This window comes from Apodemus sylvaticus, chromosome 1 (genome assembly GCF_947179515.1).
Source record: "Apodemus sylvaticus chromosome 1, mApoSyl1.1, whole genome shotgun sequence".
In the NCBI taxonomy this organism is placed as follows: domain Eukaryota; kingdom Metazoa; phylum Chordata; class Mammalia; order Rodentia; family Muridae; genus Apodemus; species Apodemus sylvaticus.
The window spans coordinates 2,380,643-2,400,632 of NC_067472.1; the positions used below are offsets into that span (position 1 = coordinate 2,380,643).

The 19,990-nt window shown below is 49.5% G+C and overlaps 1 protein-coding gene across 1 annotated transcript in view; it reads left to right on the forward strand.

Moving 5' to 3' along the window:
• The window catches only part of Hspa12a (heat shock protein family A (Hsp70) member 12A), a 65,049-nt gene that overhangs the window by 15,698 nt on the left and 29,361 nt on the right, over positions 1–19,990 (forward strand). The window contains exons 2-4 of the mRNA XM_052182614.1: positions 14,968–15,053; positions 15,787–15,911; positions 18,043–18,229. Coding sequence (XP_052038574.1) covers positions 14,968–15,053; positions 15,787–15,911; positions 18,043–18,229 — 398 coding nt within the window. The remainder of the gene's footprint in view (positions 1–14,967; positions 15,054–15,786; positions 15,912–18,042; positions 18,230–19,990) is intronic.

Below are 19,990 nucleotides of genomic sequence, written 5' to 3' on the forward strand. Positions count from 1 at the left end.
CAGTGAGGTCCTGTTCCCGTGATGCCATCCAGTCCTTGTCATCTCCCAAACAGTTTTCAGTGCTGCGAGCCCATGAGTTTGAGGGTTGTTTCTAAGGCATGGCTTTGGGGGTTGCATTTAAACAATGGGACTCCGGGAAGCAGAGGAATGTTGGCCCAAGGACACCAACCCTTGGGGCATCATCCTAAAGTGGATTGGGGGGAGCGTGGAGTGTTAATTGGTGACATAGAAGACTCAGTAAAGCCCTTAATCCTGCTGTTGTGTGTGGGGTACTACCAGATCAGTTCAGGGAGGTGTGTGTGTGTGTGTGTGTATGTGTGTGTGTGTGGGTGAGAGAGAGAGAGAGCATATATGTATCTTTATGTGTGTGTATGTCTGTATGTGTGCCTGTCTGTGTATGTAATGTGTGTGCGTGTGTGAATGTATGTGTGTGAGTGTATATGTTTGTCTTGAGTGTGTATGAGTGAGTGTGTGTCTGCATGTGTGTCTGTCTGTGTGTGTATGTGAGTATGTCTGTGTATACATGTCTCTGTGTGTATGTGTATGCATGTATGTGAGTGTGTGTGCATGTGTGAGTTTGTGTGTGTCTGCATGTGCATGTTTGTCTCTGTGTGTGAGTGTGTCTGTGTGTATGTGTCTGTATTTGTGTGTGCCTGTGTATACATGTATGTGAGTGTGTGTCTGTGGGTGTGCATATATATATGTGTGTGTATGTATGTGTGTGTGTGTGTGTGTGTGTGAGAGAGAGAGAGAGAGAGAGAGAGAGAGAGAGAGAGAGAGAGAGAGGTAGAGTGAATTTGAGTAGTCTGAGGTTGAGGTCAGAAGTTAGACCCATGAAGTGTCACTGTGTGCTCCAAGGACTTTGAGGGAGTGTGGTTGTTCAGGACAAGGACACTCCAATATGTTCGGACAGGGTCCCTGACCTGGACTTTGTCCGGGGAGAAGGTGGTAACATGGGAACCTCTGAGTCCTGAGCTCAAGCCTCTGCTTTGACCTGCTCTGAGGATTCAGCAGCCCCTAAACCTCTCCGAGATTCTCTTTCCTCGCTTGGAGGATGGAGCTGAGAAAGAAGCCTGCACCACAGTGTCTCAAGGGAGATTTGCTGGGGTGACTCCATCCTCGGGCTTGGAAGCCGGGTAGTTGCTGAAAGCTAATGGAGGTTGAGGGCCCTGGAGCAAAAAAAAAAAACAAGACATGAAGCATACTCAAGGCAAGCACTGTGGCCAGAAGCCGCTGGGGTCTGCAGGCATCCGGGTAGGCGGGCAGGGGGCAGGTAGGAGCAAGCATCACACTCTGTCCAATGTCTCCTGGGCAGAGTCAGGGGACAAAGCCAGCCAGCATTGGTTCACACAGCTGGAGCTTCCCTGTCCTCTGCAGAACGTCATTAAAAGGAAGGAAAGAGGAAACAGCTGGGAGCCCATCCAGAGCCAACCCCTGCCCATCCCTAAAGCTGCAGGTTAGCATTCACAGTCTATTGGTTCAGGTGGTAACTTTATTATTTTCTTACATTCCAAACGGACTAAGCCAGTATCTCCCGGGAACATACCTGGCACCACAGAGGGACCAGGCAGGCGTGGTTAGGAGAAGGGAAGGCAATATTCTTGGACTCTCTGGGTGCACCAATGTGATCTCAAGGGCCATTGTGAGGGAAGGAGATAGACGGGATAATCAGACATGACATTTTGAAGATGTAGCATTGCTGCCTGTAAAGTCGGAGGGGAACTGAGCGGAGGAATGCAGATGTCCTTGGGAGTCTGAAAAATGCAGAGGATGGATTCTTCTCTGGCACCTCCACAAGGAACCAGCCCTGCCCTATATTATGCTTTGAATGTGGCCATTAGACCCATTTCAGATGCCTGACCTCTAGAACTATAAGAGAATGAAGTCATTTTTGTGTTAAGCCACTAAATGCTAATAACTTGTTACCATAGCAACAAGAAGCGACATGTGCCAAGCACCACATGAGGCAAAATAGATAGAGGATGGTTTTTGTTTGGTTGTTTTTGTTTTTTTTTTTTGGATTTTTTGTTCATTTTGGGGTTTGTGTGTGTCTGTGTGTATCCGTGTGTGTCTGTGTCTCCGTGTGTGTCCGTATCCGTGTGTGTGCGCGTGCGCGCAGTCTAGGCTGGCCTTGGTATATAGCTAAGGATGACCTTGAACTCCTCACCTTTCTGTCTCTGCCTCTTAAGTGTTATTGCAGACATGTACCACCACGCCCAGTTTATGCAGTCAGCACACTGAATCCAGGGCTATGTGCATGCTAGACCAGCATTCTATAACCGAGCTACCTCGCCAGCTCTTATAATCACAGCACTCCACAAAGTTCCCTGCACCCCTTCTCAGTGCCTGTTGACTCCCTAGCCCAGCCTGCCTACCCCTAGCCCAGCCTGCCTGTTCTGAACTTTTCATAAGGAAACCATTCATGTGTGCTCTCTAGTCAGTGTGTGTGCTCCCTGGTCAGTGTGTGTGCTCCCTGGACAGTGTGTGCTCCCTGGTTAGTGTGTGCACCCTGGTCACTGTGTGCACCCTGGTCAGTGTGTGTGCTCCCTGGACAGTGTGTGCTCCCTGGTTAGTGTGTGCACCCTGGTCACTGTGTGCACCCTGGTCAGTGTGTGTGCTCCCAGGTCAGTGTGTGTGCTCCCTGGTCAGTGTGTATGCTCCCTGGTTAGTGTGTGTGCTCCCCGGTCACTGTGTGCTCCCTGGTCACTGTGCTTTGGTGTCCCAGTTGCTGGGTCTAATTACTACAGAGTAGTAGCTCTTCATGGATAAACCACACTTTACTTATCTGCTCTCTTTGGAACTGTGTTTGGCTTCTGTGAAAACCGCAACCAAACAAATGCTGCTGTGAACATTCTGGAATAAATCTCACGTTAGGCACGGATCCTCATGGCTCACGGCTCAAGGCCTGAGAGTGAAGATCCTGGGTCATAGGTTTGGCTTACGCTCAGCTATGCAGGGATTTCAGCCCATGAGCAGGAGGGCGTGGCTGGCATGGGGAGTGGGTGTCAGTGGCTGCCCTGCTGGCCTGTAATTTTGGGGATACGCATGGGATGGGTGCCTTGTCTGGACCAGGGTATATGTTTTCACGACTGACTTGGAGACCATCAGCAGTGTATGTACTTTGTGTGGCCAGATGGCAGGTGGTGCCCGTGTTCATGAACACTCTGAGTACTGGGACTTTCTTATAGGTCTTCCCTGAGTGTGACAGCTGCCAGCTCTGTAGTTGTAGAATCTGAGGCCTGGGACAAAGTCCTGTCATTGGAAGAAATGTAGAAGGAAGAACTTGATGTCCCTGAGTCTGCTAACTCTGAAGTCTCAGTCCTATCCCCTACTGTGGAGGAGTGGCTGGGAGGTGGGTCCTGCTTTGGAGATCAGTCGAAGGGTCAGCTCCTCCCACAATAAGGAGCTGCAGGCATGCATGGGACAGCAGATGGCTTCCCACATGGCAAAAAGCACAGCCCAGCTGATGGAGAGGGTTGTATGAGGGGCAGTGATGAGGAGGGGAAGGAGGGAGAGCCTAATCAAGGCATGTGATTAGTTAAGTAGTTGAGTCATATGCAAAGGTCAATAGAGCTTCAGCAGGTACTAGAGGTGGGGGTCTCATGAGAACATTCATGGCCAAGATGGGACCCAAGGGGAGCCACCTGGAGGCAGAAACCAGCCAGGAGTCTGTGTGTGTGTGTGTGTGTGAGAGAGAGAGAGAGAGAGAGAGAGAGAGAGAGAGAGAGAGAGTGAGAGTGTGTGTGAGTGTGTGTGAGTGTGTAGGAGTATGTGAGTGTGTGAGTGTGTGTGTGAGTGTATGTGTGTGTGTGTGTGTGTATAAGTATTGCTCAGGGAAGTTCATACCACTGTTTCTCATGGTGTCCCCTCTGCCATGGTTCCTGCTTCGTCTTTCTCATCCACCACAAGTCCCTTTCCAGTCAGCACCCACTCTTGCGTGCCTCCTTCCCACTGGCAGGAGAGTCTGTCCTCACCCCACAGCCTTTATCCAGCTTCTTCATTGCTTCTCATTGTTTTGAGCTGAAGTAGCAAGCTCAGTTCGGAGAGCGCACAGTTCAGCCAGTTCCTCTTCAGTGAAATTCACAAGGCTGCGTGTTCTCTGGTCCAGATGATGGTAGCCATGTTGGGTAGATAGACGAGGGCTGGGACAGACACACGGGCTGGGCTGATGTTTACTAAGGCCTGGGTTTGTTCTGCTGACTTCCTGGGTAGAGAGTCCTGAAGCAGTTTCCCAGTGGCATGCGTAGCTTTGGGAACTTTCTTGTTCACTAACCTAGAGCGTTCATCCCGCATCATCCAGAACCCTCTCGCAGTGAATGGAAAGTAAAGGCTTGTGTGGGTGCCCCTGGGTCCAGCCCTAAATTTCCTCGTCTGAGGGTCAACAACAGGACTCAGACATTCCAGGTTCAGTGGGTGTGTTGCAGGAGTCAGACTGGTCATTGTATGGAGGGGTGGGGGTGTATGGCGCATTCCACTCTGCAGAGGAGAGATGGTGTGGGTTAATTGAGTTCCACATGGACTGCTAAAGATAACAGCAGGGTCAGAGGCTGTCCTTGCAGGCCATCCTAAGGCTGACTGAAGCCAGCGAACTGTGTCCTGGGAGGAATATGTTTGTGAATGACAAGAACAGGACCAAAGGGGCAAAAGAACCACCGTGGGTGCCCAAGGTCTCCTCCCTAAGCCCAGATGGGGCTATTGGCCATCTGTGCATCATGGTGGTCACAGTAAAAAGGCTCATTTCCTGGGCCCAAGCATTTCTGGACTGGGTATGTGGATCCTAGGAGGCCACATTATCTTAAGCCCTCTCATGCTCATGTAACACAGACACACAGACACACACAGACACACACACACACACACACACACACACATGGGTGTGTGAACAGCCAGGCTATCTGCAGTCTCTCCATGCCCATGAAAATTAGTATGCATTCTATTGCCGGTCTTTGCTTTGTTCCAGACCTGCTCCCACACCTCAGCTTTGTAAAGAATTCAGGGGGATTCAATTTGCATTTTTGCCTAGGTGTATGTTCTGATGGGATAAGGAGTTTGGGATTTGCCACCCCTCTGTGGAGACACCCTAATGTTAAACCCTTTCCTTAGAAAGCAACTCCAGGAACCCCTTACCTTTCTTGATAAAAGACTTTGAACAGATCTAGCCTGCAGATGAGGAAGAGTTGGGGAGCACTTTTTCAGGAACTACCAATGTTCTCTCTCCTGCCTTTTTAGCTTTTGAGTTAAATACTTTTCTATCAGCTCCACCAGAAGGAAGTTCCTCTTGAAATTTTGCCATTCAAGCTTTAACTTAGGGAAGCCCAATGTTAATCAGTAACTGGACCCAGCTGAAGAATTCTGTCCTTGTTGACATGCAAGTTCACCACTCAAGATTCTTGTATTAAAAATACTGAGAAGTAGGCTGTCTTCTTAGATCAGTAGGTCAGTCTCATAAAAACACCGAGGAGAGTTATGGGTTTTGAGTTTAAAAGATCTTAAGAAGTCTTCAGGAAAACCTTTTTCTCCTTTCCCCCTGTAAGCCTCCAAGGCTCTCCCTGTGTGTTACCCTTGGTGTAAGAGCTGTGCTGAATGGGGTGTTGGGTCCTGGAGGTGTCGCTGCAGTTTGGACACCAGCTACCAGACTCTTCCCCAGGCTGTGCTGTGCAGTGCTCCTGCCTTGCTCTTCCCAGGGCTCTCTTCTGCCTCTGAGCATTTGCCTGCTTTTGCTTTTACCTTCCATGAGCAAAAGCTTTGTCCATTAAAATAGTTACACAGATTTTGTTTAGTTTTTTTGAGACAGGGTCTTATGCTAAAGCTCAGGCTAGTCCTGAACATACTCTGTAGTTCAGGCTAGCTTCCCATGTTGATCCTCCTACCTCAGCCTTCCAAGTGCTGAGATTACAAGTATGGGTCACTATGGCCAGCTACACTGTATCATATCAGTCAGCTACAGCTACACTGTATCTGTCAGCTACAACTACACTGTATCAGTCAGCTAGAGCTATGCTGCATTAGTCAGCTACCCTAAATTGTATCAGTGCTGGTGCTGTTAGTTCTGATGTGGCTTTTGATAGGTATTCAGAATCCTAATGTTTGTTCCTAAGTAATGTCAACAGTACTTTGGAAATGATGGTCTGCGAGGGAGGGAGGAGGGGAGGGTGGCCACTACTCAGTCCTTTAGCAGGCAGCTGCATCTGCATGCTGGGCTTCAGAGTGTCTAAGGAAGAAGAAGCTAGACTAGACCTGTGCTTGCACTTCTGTAACTGTATCCTTATGCTGCCACATCCTGGTGTCTAAGAGAAGCTGTTTGTAGCCCATAAGTTCCTGGCATGGGATAGCACCTGTCTGTAAGACAATGATACAGCTGTTTGTGCTTGGGAGATGACTTTCAAGGTCAGCCAACCATTTACACATCTGCCTTGGGACATCTCTTCTGTGAAGGAACTCTGCAGAGGATTGTGTTGTGTGCTCACAGCTCTGCCTTCACAGGCACCTGCATCAAGTTGGAGGGCATGTCCAGGTTCTCCAGCTTGGGGCACGTGCTTGGCTGAGAAACAGCCCTTTACTGCACATAGGACCACATTTTCTTACTAGAGAGTTCAGCTAGAGAAAGATGAACCCAGAGACATTCTATCTGCCTGCCCTTCCTTCCTGTTCCCCTTTACCTCCCAAGGACATTTGGTGGCAGGGACCTGGTCTTTTGCTCAGTGTGAGTCTAGCTCACTGGGTGGTAGAAGCATGTTGTTTGGCTTCACAGCAGTTCCAGAAGCTGTGCATTGGCCTCAGAAGGCTGCACCCTCCCAGGCATGTTTCGCGTTAACTTGGAGGGGGGAAAGAGCTCCACATTGGCCTTAGTTTTTAGATGGGAAAATCAGGATTTCTTGCAAGAGTCAAGAAGGCTGCTCAAGGCCATGCGTCCTCCCATGTTCTCTGTGGCTTGTCAGGAAGTGTCCTGATGAGCAGAGCCTAAGTGGGAGGCTGGGCCCAGACAGTTTCTCGCAGCCTTGGCAGTCCTGACCCTCACGGCTCCCATCACTAGAAGTTTCCTGTATATCCCATTTGCCAAGTTTCTGTCTGGTATGGATTTTCAGTGGTGATGAACAAACCCACAGAATCTAAATGCAGGGGCATAAACATTTACTGACATTGTATGTCTGGGACACTCTGTCTGTTTCACAGTGTAAGCACAGACCTCTACAGCAGCTGGACCAGTGTGATGATAGTGGTGGTGGTGATGATGAGGGTAGTTGATGATGATGATGGTAGTGATGGTGGTGGTGGTGGTGGTGGTAATGGTGCTGATGATGGTGCTGATGATAGGTAAAAACACCTAGAACTTGAATTGGATGCTTGCCAGGGTCCAGTATGGGTATATACCCAAGATGAGTATATTTTGCTTAATCCTCATAGTGCACAATAAAATACATCAGGTGGTTACCCAGCCTCATTATTCAGTGAGTAAAATGAGGCCCCAAGAAGAAAAGTTGCACACAAAGGCCTGCATCTGGGAAGTGGCCACACTAGGGTTTGAACTCTCCCTTTCCTAGCTCTGCTCTTAGACTTCTGTGACATCAAATTGTCCCTCCCTTATTTGGATCTTGGGATATATATATATATATATATATATATATATATATATATATATACACACACACACACACACACAACAGGAAGCAAGACCTGACCTCAGCCCGCACAATGGAGTCTGTGGGGGGAAGCTGATGGATAGAACTAGCTTGAGCTCGTGAGTGGAGATTCTCTCTAAGGTAGGGTGCTGGTGGCCTAGTGACGCATGGTTGCTGAGTCTGATTTATTCAAGCTGTAGTTCTAGAAAGCCTTTCCGCACCTCTCCTAGGAATTGCCTGTGCATACCAAGGCACAAGTTGAAGGCCGAGGAACATGTGTTTGAACCTGGGCGTAAGAGGAAGAAGTGCACTGCCCAGCTGAGAGTCTCTGGGAACTCACTGACTGGAGAACCTCACCGTTCTCGGTCTCATCTCTTGGAATCATCTCTTGGGAAGCAGGGAGGGTTACTAGAAGATGCAGGCCTTTGTCACAGACCCCATTTGGCCCATACTGGATACTTTGGTTTCAACCACGGAGTGCCCATTTCCATAATTATGACGCAGCATCTGGAGAGCAGTTATTTTATACCCAGGATTCTCTGTAGCGAGAGGGTCTCCCTGCTCATGCTAATAAAATTTCCATTTACTCTGGACATCAACCACGCTAATTAAAAAAAATAAAACCCATCAATTATTTATTGAGATGGAACTTCAGCTTGGTATAATGCATTAGTTCAGCTAGCCATGAAGCCTGTTCCAGGGCAATAAAAGAGGTCTTTTTTATCCTCCTTCTCTAAAGACATCATCCAATAACCTACACATGACCTTAAGCAGATCAGTTTTCCAAGATGATACTGCAAAGACCGTGTGTAAGGAGAGGAGGAGCAAGCTTCTGCACAGAGACTGCGATTTATGCAAAGGCCGGTCATCCCAGGAAAGAAGAAATGGAAATTTTACACACACACACACACACACACACACACACACACACACACACACACACACACAGCATTTTTAAATGTGAACCTTAAAAAACAGCAAATCTTTGGAAAGGACCCTTTATTTAATAGGAACATAGATCTGAAAGTCAGAAAAGAACGCTCCCTGTGGAGGAAAGCCCACGATGAGACGACCTGTCACATCTCAGTGTCTGGAGCTCTGCCGTGCAAGGCCAGCCCTGTGGCTCCATCTTCCTCTTTAAAGGTGTCACATCTAGGGCATGAGATCGATTTGTGGGGGAGTCTGCTTGCCGCCATTTGCTGACTAATGTCCCCCCGAGAGACAAGGGCAACAAGCAAGTCTATGAATTACGACTCCCCCCTCACGAGCTCGTTTATTTATTTTCATCCTAAGAGTGCCCGCTCTGATGAAAGCCATTAGAGCTGAGAGCTACTAAAATGCAACCTGTTTTTAGGCGCCTTGCATTTGTACCTGGAACCAGATGAAGCCCACATTTTAATCCCTAGGCCATTAAGGCAAGCCATGAGGCTAAGCTAACTAGCTGCTCCCCACTGCCAGGCTCAGGTTCCAAGGAGTCGAGTGGCAGGAAGCTCATTGGTTCAGCACACTTCTGTCCTTTCATCTCTTACTTTGCCACACAGAAACTTTGATTTCCTGTACCCTTCTGTGCTGCAAAAGTCATTTTAAGTGAACCAACAAACATTATTCTCAACCTGATTTTATATTCACTAAATCTTTTTTAAGAGAAAAGATAGTCTACATACCTAGTTGTATAAGACTGTGGTGATACTAAATCATCTCAGACATGGGCTGACTCTACAGCCCAGTGGGAGAGAGCACTTTTGGCATTTGTGAGGCTCTAAGTTCAGTTTTTAGTACCACAAAAAAAAGTTATCTAAAATTACTGATGTAGGAAACTCAACAGTTAAATTTCCATTCATGACAGAGCACCAGGGTCACTTCCTCTTAGCCTTGCCAGGGTTTTGCCATTGGTTTGCATCTTTCAAATGGTCCCTGTCTTTCTAACTTCCGTGGCTTAAAACTGACTGCTCCCTCTATTGTTCCTACCAAAGCTACTGCAGACAGTGGGACCTGAGGTGAAACCTGCTTCAAGGAATTCAGGTCACATGCTGTCTTTGAAGGAGATATTGAGATCCTTTCCCTCCCCTTCACCTGTGTGTGTGTGTATGTGTGTGTATGTGTGTGTGTGTGTGTGTGGTGTGTATGTGTCAGTGGAGTGTGTTTGTGTAGAGTATGTGGACTGTATGTGTGGAATATGTGTGTGTAGTTTGTGTTTGTGTATGTGTATGTGTCTGTGGAGTGTGTATGTATGGAGTATGTGGAATGTGTGTGTCTGTATGTGTGGAATATGTGTGTGGAGTGTGTGTGGAGTGTATTTATGGAGGGTGTGGCGTGTGTGTATGTGTGTGTGTGTATATGGAGTATGTGTGGAATGTGTTATGTGTGTAGAGTGTGTGTGTTGTGTGTGTAGAGTGTGTGTATGGATTGTGTGAGTGTGTGTATGTGTGAAGTGTGTTTGTGTATGTCTGGAGTGTGTGTGTGTTTGTGTGTGTAGAGTATGTGTGTGGAGTTGTGTGTGGAGTATGGTGTCTGTGTGGTATTTGTATATTGTGTGGAGTGTGTGTGTGGTATGTGTGTGTGTGGTGTATGTGTGTTGTGTGTTTGTGTATTGTATGGAGTGTATGTGTAGAGTGTGTGTGTGGAGTATTTGTGTGGAGTGTGGTTGTGGAGTGTGTGTGTGTGTCTGTGGAGTGTGTATGTGTGAAGTATAGGAGTGTATGTATGTGTGGAATATGTGTGTTCTGTGTGTTATGGGTGTGTGTGTGTGGAATGTGTGTGGATATGGATGTGTAGTATGTATGTGTGGTGTGTTTGTGTGTAGTGTGTGTGGTGTGTGTATATAATATGTGTGTATGTGGTATGTGTAGCATATGTGTATGTAGTATGTGTGTGCGTATATGTCTGTCTGTCTGTTTGTATGTATGTATGTATTTCCTGGCCTCCTAGAAAAGGTGAGTGGCCTTCCTCCACTGCATGTTCTCACCATGACTGTGTCCACCACAGGCCCAAAGCAACAGGGTCAAGCCACCAGAGTCAGTCCTCTGAGATGTAAGTCAAACATAAACCATCTGCCTTCCCAGCTGATAATCTCAGGTATTCTGTCACGGCCACAGAAAGCCAATCCACCCAGCGTGTTATAGGACAGGCCTTGGACAGTTTCTGTGTGACCAGGTGGGAACAGGGGTATGCGTTTCTCCAGATTCCTGGGCTTTTCAGCTCTGCCCCTGGCCATCTTTCTAGTAAAGCATCGCCCTTCAACCCACACTGCAGCTGCCTCCTTCCTTGTTTCCTCAGCTGAGCCTACGCTTTCTCTTCTTCCAAGGCCATTAGTAGGAAACTTCCCCCAGGTTGAGCTTTTGGTGTCACGATTCATTGTTGTCTGAGTTTGTGTCCTATGGGGCTGTCACTGTACAGCAGCATGAACTGGTGGCCCCTGGCATTTCCTTTTGTAGATGACCTTTGTCTAAGAGAAAGCCAGAGCAGCAGTCTTCTTCCCTATACCCTCCCGTGGACTCTTGCCAGTTATCCTCTATCTCTCGGGAAAGATATCAAGCTCCACTGTCTTAGTTATTGTGACTTGTATACAGCACAAAAGAAGCCAGTCCTGGGTGGGACTATCAATCAGTGCTGCAGAATTAAGCTTTCTGCTGTACCCTCTCAGGGAATGCAGTAGGGCTAGTCCATTTCCCCCCGAAGTTTAAAACCTGATTCTGCACCTATCTATGAGAATGTCACGACTCCACCTCCCCATCCAGGCAGATCCGTTTAAAATCCGCATGGCGCAGCCGACTTTTAATTTCTGATGGAAGAGGCAGTTCGGCTGCCTCTTGGCCTGGAAAGTGATTAGCAAGTCAAATGATGTGTTCAATACCGTGCCATATGTGTCGGGGAGGGGAGGACGGGAACCACCTCCCCCATCCTTGATTTCTGCCCTCAGTATATCCTGGTGTCCCCTGAGGTCCCCAAGCATGTGCTTGTTCAATGCCTGGCTTAGTGTGGGCTGCTCTGCATGTCACAGGACAAAGACAGCCTGAGAAGGACCGGGTGACGAGATAATCAGGACCAGGAGGCAGCAGGGCGTGTGCAGCCCCTGTGCCCGTAGCTCATTCACTAATTGCCAACACCAGATTTTCTGGGCAATTAGATGTTTGATATCCTCCAAGACCTTCTGTGCAAATGTGGACACGCGGCCTCAGGCCTTCGAGGTCGCAGGTGGAGAGAAGGTAGCTCCCGGCTGGATGACAACTCGCCTGAGGTTGCCCCAGGGGCTTCATGTAGGATGCAGCCATCATCAACGAGCAGAAGGGTTGCCTGGCTGAGCCCTAGTGTGGAGACACTTGAGTCCTCTGGCTTTTATGGAAAGAGGTTCCCTGTGCTTGGAAGTGAGCGAAGTTGGGGGCGTCCTGCAAGCTGGCCGGGGAGCCAGGACCTCATTCTCTTTTCAAGAGCAGCAGCTCGTGGGTACTGATAGGGACAGGAAAGATTGTCCTCCCACAAGCAAGGTAAGTTTTATTGTTAGACAAGGCCTTACTTTCATAGCCTGGGCTGCCCGTAAACTCCCTAAATAACGTGGGGATGACCTTGAACATCTGATCCTCCTGCCTCTACCTTCACAGTGCTGGGACTATAGGTGTGGGTCACTCTGTGGTTCTGGGGACCAAACCCAGGTTTTTGCGCATACTGGGCAAGCCCTCTGCTAGCTGAGTTACACCACGAGCCCAAGATGAGTGCTTAATACATAATTTTATTATGCTAGATTATACCTAACACAGAGTTTCCCATTGAAGCAATTTTATATTTAATGCACAATTAATGAGCGGCATGGTTTATGTTCACAACAGTGTGCCTGCCACAAGCATTCCTGTTTGCAAAGCTCTTCACTGTCCAAGTCAGGAGCTCTGGGCTTCTGAAGCAATAACTCCCGGTCACCTTACACCTACTTTCTGTCTTTTTGCATTTGCCTGTTCGGGATAGTTCATGCAAGCAAGATGACACAGTATTTCATGTCTGTCCTGTTTCCACTGTCTCCTGGCTCACTGGCATTACAGCGTGTGTAGGAAAGTTGTCGGCTTTGAACGTGGCTGCGCTGTACCTGATACTATCCCGCCGTGTTGGTGAACCGTGGTACTCCTTTCTCTATGGATGGACACATGGGTGTGTTTCCATTTTTGGTTACTGCTAACGCTGCCATGAGCATTCACATACAAGTTTCTCTGTGAGTCGGCTTCCAAGTCTCTACTTGTTACGTTGCTGGATCATGTAGTTATTCCACATATGACATTTCGAGGAGCAGCCAAACCATTTTCACAGCAGCTGGCCCATTTACATCTCGCCAGCAAGGCACCAGACTTCCAATTTCTGCACTTTTCTTTCCTCTTAAAAATTATAGTCATCCACGTGGGTAAAGTTGCATCTCGTAATTTTTTGGTAGGCCGGTTGGCTTCAAACTCAGAGATTCACCTGCCTCTGACTCCCAGGTGCGGGGATTAATGGTGTGCACCACCACAGCCTGATGTCATCGCAGTTTTGATCCGCATTCCTCTGGTGGCTTATGAAGCTGACCATTTTCCCCTAAACTCACAGAGCCTTCTGGGAAGGAGAAAGGCCATGATCCCAGATAGGAAGTGATTTGCAGATAGGAGACTTCACATTCTCTTATTCATGATCCATTTGGCTCCCCAGTCTGCTTGGGAGTCACTGGAATAATGCGGTTTGAATTCCCACCAAGTAGAAAACAAAAAACAAAAAAACAACAATTCTGCAAGAGGCTGGGATTAACACAAAGCGACTTAGCAGATGGAGCTATTCCTCATGCTCCCCCAGAGAGGAGAGCCTTTCCCGGATAGAGCCAACCCATCCACCGCCTACATGGAATTAAGCTGTGTACTGAACTAGCAGGGTTTCCAGAGCAGTGCCTGGCCCCTGGTACTGGTGGGCATGCAGCATCTGGTTGTTGTCTCCCTGATTGGCCGGCAGCTTCTGTCAGCAAGTCTTTGCTTGTTGCTTTGGGGCCCTGCAAGCCATGGGCAGTGGACAGAGGGTACTGTGGAGTTTTGACCATTGACCAAGTACAGTGTGTCTTGTCCTCGGGGACCCCCGAGACTGCTCCAGAACAAATGTCTGTACTTGAATCATTGCAGCAGGGCTAGGACCAGGGTCAACAAGACATTTATGCCACTTTGCCATTGTCCTTCTGTTTGACCTAGTGTCCCTTATGGGTATCAGTCCCAGGGCCAGGGCACCTAACCCAGCTACCTTTTGGCTGCTACTTTTTCCCTCCCGAATGTCAGAAACCTCCAGCCTCCCTGAAGGTGTGAGTTCACTGTGTTCTGGAGGGCATTGTGGCTTGGAAGGGGCAGATGATGCATCCGTCAGTCACTGGATGCTGCTCCTGGGGATTGCTCCCATGTCCCATATCCCATGAACAAGAATTGTTAGTCCTGGGGTAGGGTGTGTCCGCTGCACCGTTGGCAACCTGAGGGCTGTAGATGCTCTTCCAGAGTACCTGAAGACTGGCCTATCTTCTTTGTTGCAATAATTTCCTCCATGGGCAGACATCAGTAATCTCTCTGTCATGAAATTTCAGTGACATGATTCCTCTAAAGGTCAGACTGGGGAACCAATGACGTTATTAGGCACACAGAGCATGGGAGAGGGGGGTTGCTTACAGGAACATGGGTGACCATGAAGCAGCCACACTAGAAAATCCACACCCAGCATGGGATGATGGCTTCTTCATGGCCACACAAGTGGAGCCGCTTCCATAATGTTCCCCAGCCTGTGTACTCCAGTGCTTCCCCAGCCTCCAGGGCTACTGCAATTAGGGCAGAATCATAAACAAATGCTGGGAGGGAAGACTGGAATCTCAGGTGAGGGCCTTTGACCCCCCCCCCCAATCCCTAGTTCTATGAGCGACTGTCGTCCCATTGGGGTGGGCCCCTGCAAGCTACTGCATCTGCTCTGATGAAGACAAGTGCTTTGCTCAGAGGGCCACATTCTCCTGCATACGACTCAGGTTGCGCTGGTCCACTGAGAAGTCTGCATTTTCAGAGCACTTTGCAATACGGAGCTGAGCCCTTCTGGGAGCAGAGCAGCGCCCACCCCCTGCTTAATGAGGGTAGAGGCCTGGTGGTCACTTAGAGAAAAAGTAGGAACATCCACTTGTTCACATTCTAAAGGCCAAGCACAAGGGGGTGCTGGTCTGGGCAGGGACACCCTGCCTTCCTGGCTGGGGACTGCCCTGCTCAGCATGGTAGCAACTTTTTAGAACCTGCATGTGTAGGAACAAAGCCACACTGGCCTCTTTTCTGCTCCTTGGGCTGGCCTGCATCACTTTTTAAAAGCTAATTTTTGTCTTCCCTTTTAGAAACGGCCCCCACATCTGCATATTCCTCTCCAGCACGGAGTCTCGGGGACACAGGAATAACACCTCTGTCCCCTTCTCATGTCTTGGTAAGAAATGTGTGTGTGTGTGTGTGTGTGTCTGTGTGTGTGGTTGTGTGTGTGAGAGAGTGTATGTGTGTGTATATGTATGTGTGTGTGTGCCATGCATGTTTGTATGTGTGTGTTTGTGTGAGAGTGTATATGTGTGAGAGAGTATGTGTGCATATGTATGTGTGTGTATGCATGTATGTGTGTGTGTTCTCGGGTGTGTGTATTTGTTGGCTGCCTTTGCTAGCCAGCCAATCACATCTCCCTGTTGTGTGCACATGGATGTGGTGGAAGCAAATGCCCTCTGCCAAGCCTGCTTCCTGGACTTGGAAAAGCCTTCTGGGGTGTGCCTGCTGTTTGCAGAGCCACCAGCCTGCAGAGTAGTGTGGACAGACTGGGGGACTCAGTTCTAGAGAGCCTAGAGTGGCTGGGGTTCTGCAGTAGTGGGAGACAATGTCTGCACAAGGAGACATGGCTGGGCTTCTGTCCAGTGTACTGTAGCATTTCCATAGTCAGCCAGTATGCTCAGTGGATGAAGATAAGCATCTATAGGTGGCGCCCTCAGCCAGTTGACCTGCACCCTAGTTAGGGCTGCTTTCATTTTTCTTCGAGCCACTCGGGTGGGAGCTGAGGCTGGCCTGCTTGAGTGAAATAGTCTGCCTACAGTGAATGCCAGACTGGGCAGGGGAAGGTTTCCTCCTGAGGTCAAGGTCGGGCCCTAACCCTCTTCATGTGCCTCCCCATGCACTTGCAGAACGATGCTGACCCCGTCTCCGAGCAGCAGACCTTTCTCGTGGTGGTGGCCATCGACTTTGGGACCACATCCAGTGGCTATGCCTACAGCTTTACCAAGGAGCCAGAATGTATCCATGTGATGCGGTGAGTGTGGCCGGGGAGGGGCAGCAGGTGGCCTGGGCACCACACGTGTGTGGACTCTCAGGTAAGCGAGCCACTGGTGTGCAGGAGAGCACTCTGATTCAGGTCTAGACTCTTTGCGCCGCTTGCCAACGTCCAGACTACAAGTTCCCATCTGTCAACCCTTCCGGTTAACTCTCACATAGTTTAGGGTGTGGCTGTGCAGTATGATAGAATTCCAGCTAGAGTGATTCCAGGGTTTGGCCTGGGAGAGAGGAGCCAGGAGGTTCCCTATATAGTATCTGTGACAGAGTGATCCAACGTCTAGCCACTTTCTGTGTGACCTCAGGCAATTATTAAACCTGCTACACCTTTGTTTCCTCCCTCCGGAGATGGGGGATAAAGGCAGTGCCTGCCTCATGTGTTCTTTGTGCAAATTTAATGAGATTTTCTATGGAGTAAATCGGCATACACGAAAAATGTGAGCAGGAAGGTGCCAGCTTTTCCCTGTGCGGATAACACCCAGCCCCTGGGAAAGCAGAGAAGGGTGGACCTCAGCCTGGTGACCCTGAAACCAGAGTGCTGCAGGGCATCCTTAATGCTTTCACCACTGTCCATGGCGCCCAATGGGACGACATCCCTGGGGATTCAGTGACTGAGCTCAGAATGAGCCGTTAGGATTTGTCTAAAATCATTGAAAACGTGACTCACAGCAAGCCCGAGGCTTAGATATGGGGAACATGCAACCTGACTGGGAGTCTGGCCAGAGACAGGGCCACAGCTATCTTAGTGGGAATCCCTGAAGAGGGAGGCACCGGTCTGCCCCGTGTGTGTGCTGGATGTGGTGACGCTCACAAGAAGAGGTTGGAACTCGGCCTGGGCAGCAGCTACTCTGTCCTGCACTGGACCGGGCCCGTGTCTGACACTAAGGCTGCTCCCAGGTCTAGGCTTGGCAGGGAGGGGAACAGTATGGCCTCCTGGCAGCCCTGGCTTCTGGAGGGCAGGAACCCCAAGGAGAAAAGAAACATGAGCAACCCGCCCTTCCCACCCTATCTCTGGGGTTGAACCAACCCCAGCCCTGCCCCATTGCGTGTCTGTGTCTGTCCACCTGTTTCCTCCTCCGCCCATGTCTCCTCAGTTTATAACTGACCGGTCCAGGACGATGCCCATCTTGTCACCATGGCTGCCACTGAGCTATGGAAGCTGTCTGGGGCCCCTCCTTCTTGTGCATGCATATGTTCTTTTTTCCCATGCTCCCACCTCCTTACCTGTAGCCCCCTCCTCCCCAGCACCCCAGGTCACAATCCGAGCTCCCCCTTCCTGGGTCCCCTGGGCTCCCCATCATCACTGTAGCCATTGGCTGCCTTGGCCCTCTGGTCCTGTTTGGCTTTCTCCCTTCTCTTCCTAAGTCTCTCTCAGCTCTGCTCCAGGCGAGGCATGACCTCTACACCTACCTGCCTTTGTGCTGCACAGCAGCACCCCACCCAGAGTTAGACTTGCACCTGTTCCCGGCTGTGCACACGCCTCTCCAGCCCGGTCCCACCTCTGTCCTGTTCCCGACTGTGCACACGCCTCTCCAGCCCGGTCCCACCCGGGGCCAGCTCACCCAAAGCAGCCTGAAGTGACCTTTCTTCTGAGATCTCTCCTGGGTCCTCTCTCCTGAGCCCCATCAGCTGTTGTTTCCTGCACCCTCAGATCATGTCCGTGAGCTCCCTCTTTCTATCCGCTCAGGCACGTCTTGCCTGCAGTTGTTCATGCCGGTCTTATTTAGAAGAGGAATCCAGCTAGCTCTGCATTCATATCAGCTGCTGATGCTTGCAGATGAAAAACAAAACAGTATATAGCCTACCAGGTTTGGGCTTGTAGGAAGGTCGAAGCATGAAAAGCACTGTACCCGTGTGTCAGTAGCATGTGGCACATAGTAGCTGCTCAGTAAACACTGAGTGAACAGTAAACACAAAACTCATCTCAAGTAAGGACCTGGATCTTGTCCCTTCTCCTAACTGAGGCATGTCTGGATGTTAGCTAGTTGATACAGAATGAGTCTGAGCTCTCACATCAGTGACAGATGCACACAGTAGGTACTCAGCTCCATGGTGCTGACTAGGCTGGGGGTTTTCAAAGACCTATAACTTCTGCTTTTCCTTGATGACAGGAGATGGGAAGGAGGTGACCCTGGTGTCTCTAACCAGAAGACCCCGACCACCATCTTGCTGACACCAGAGAGGAAGTTCCACAGCTTTGGGTATGCTGCCAGGGACTTCTACCATGACCTGGACCCCAACGAGGCCAAGCAATGGCTATACTTGGAGAAGTTCAAGATGAAACTCCACACCACAGGGGTGAGTTGGCCTCTGTAGGGGAGCAAGGGACCTCAGTGTGGGGGGTGGGGCCTTCAACCAGAGTCCCCCAGGTTTTTCCTAAACAGAAATTAATAAACATCTAACTAGGCCTTGGAACAGCCTGGAAGGTACAGCTTCTCACATCCGCTGTGGGCTCACAGTACGCACTGCTGTTGGGGGCGGTATTTAGTTGTTTGTTTTGTTTAGGACATTGACAGGCCAGAAGGCATCCCTGATGTGACGTGGGTATAAGGTGCTGCCCCCCATGCTGCCTGAGGGACTGTTGGGAGACCAGTGGCCCCTCTACCCACTGAGGCCAACTCGAGGCTGAAGACCCAAGTAGGGGAGGCGGGCCAGGGCTGACGGTATTTATTAACTGATTGGTTTGGAAATAATAACCAGCGTAAAAATATCTTTTATTCACCAGATGTAATTGTGGTTTCAGAGGTTTACTGCTGAATAAGCTCACCCTTTCTAACTCTTTTTGAACTCTGGCTGGCTGGTTCAACCCAGCCTGTTCTGGCCTAAATGCTTCTCCAAGCACTCTCTTGGCTTTTGACTGAATTGCTCACCTGCAACCTGTCTCTGTAAAACTCCTCTCTGTCTCTGTCTCTCTCCCTCTCCCTCCTCTCTCTCCTCTCCCCTTTCCCCTCCCTACCTCTCCCTCTCTCTGCACTGCTCTCTAAAGTTGCCTGCCTTTCTTGTCTGTTCTTGTGAGAGTCGGGAAAATCTATCTCTGACTCGTTCTGTCAAATTTATCTCTGATTCGTCACTCTGCCTCTCAATTAGACGTCACGTTCAAACGTGGCTGTTTCCTTCTACAAACTAACTTTACCCTCGTTATTTGGGATTAAAGGTGTGTCCTAAGGGCAAGTCTGTGTTCCAGCCACAGGGATTAAATCTGTGTCATTCCAGCCAGATCACATAGACCTAGAAAGTCTTTGGATGCGATCCCTTGCTAGAACAGCCATGTTGCTGGAATGGACAGGCCACCCTCTGTGTCTGTGGAGCCAAAAGCTAAGTGTGTGTGGCCATTACTAGAAGACTGAATGCCAGACCAAGTGAGGCCATTGGTTGCCAGGTCAAACAGGCATCCCGGTCCCAAAGCTTCATGGGAAAGGTGGAAACTAGATGAAGACCCTAGATTCTGGCCACATGCCTTGGGTTTCAGTCCTACCCCTGATTCTTCCAAGACACTCAGTCCAAGCCATGTGGCCTTGCTAGACCTCACTGTGCTTCCTTTTTTAAAAAATTATTTATTTGCATAATTTTAATTGATTCTTCGTGATTTTCACATCATGAACCTTGAATCCCACTCATTTCCCAGTCCTCCCATATCTGTTCTCTACCCTTGTATCCTCTTCCCCATCTCCCCCCAAAACGCCCCCTGGCCGTGGAAGCTGGGGCTTGTCACAGTGTGTCAAGCACTACACTCTTTTGCTCAAACATCTTTACTTGCAAATGTTCATTGAAATGAGTCACTGGTCTGGTTTGAGGCTTCTGGCTCCTGCTACACATCAATCCCAGATTCTCATGGGGACTCCTCTTGGATATCCTGTTGTTGCCCTGTGTCATGGAGGTCCTGCAGCTTTGGAGCTGTAGGACCGGCCCCTTCACATGCTCCAGTGGTTCAGAGATTGGGTAGATGTTGGGGTGAGCCGGCTCAAAGGTCTGGATCTGGGCCTGAGTGGTAGCCAAGTTGCTTAGCTTGCCAACCCTCCCATGACCACGCCACCAAGGCCAGATCTCCATCACTGCCCA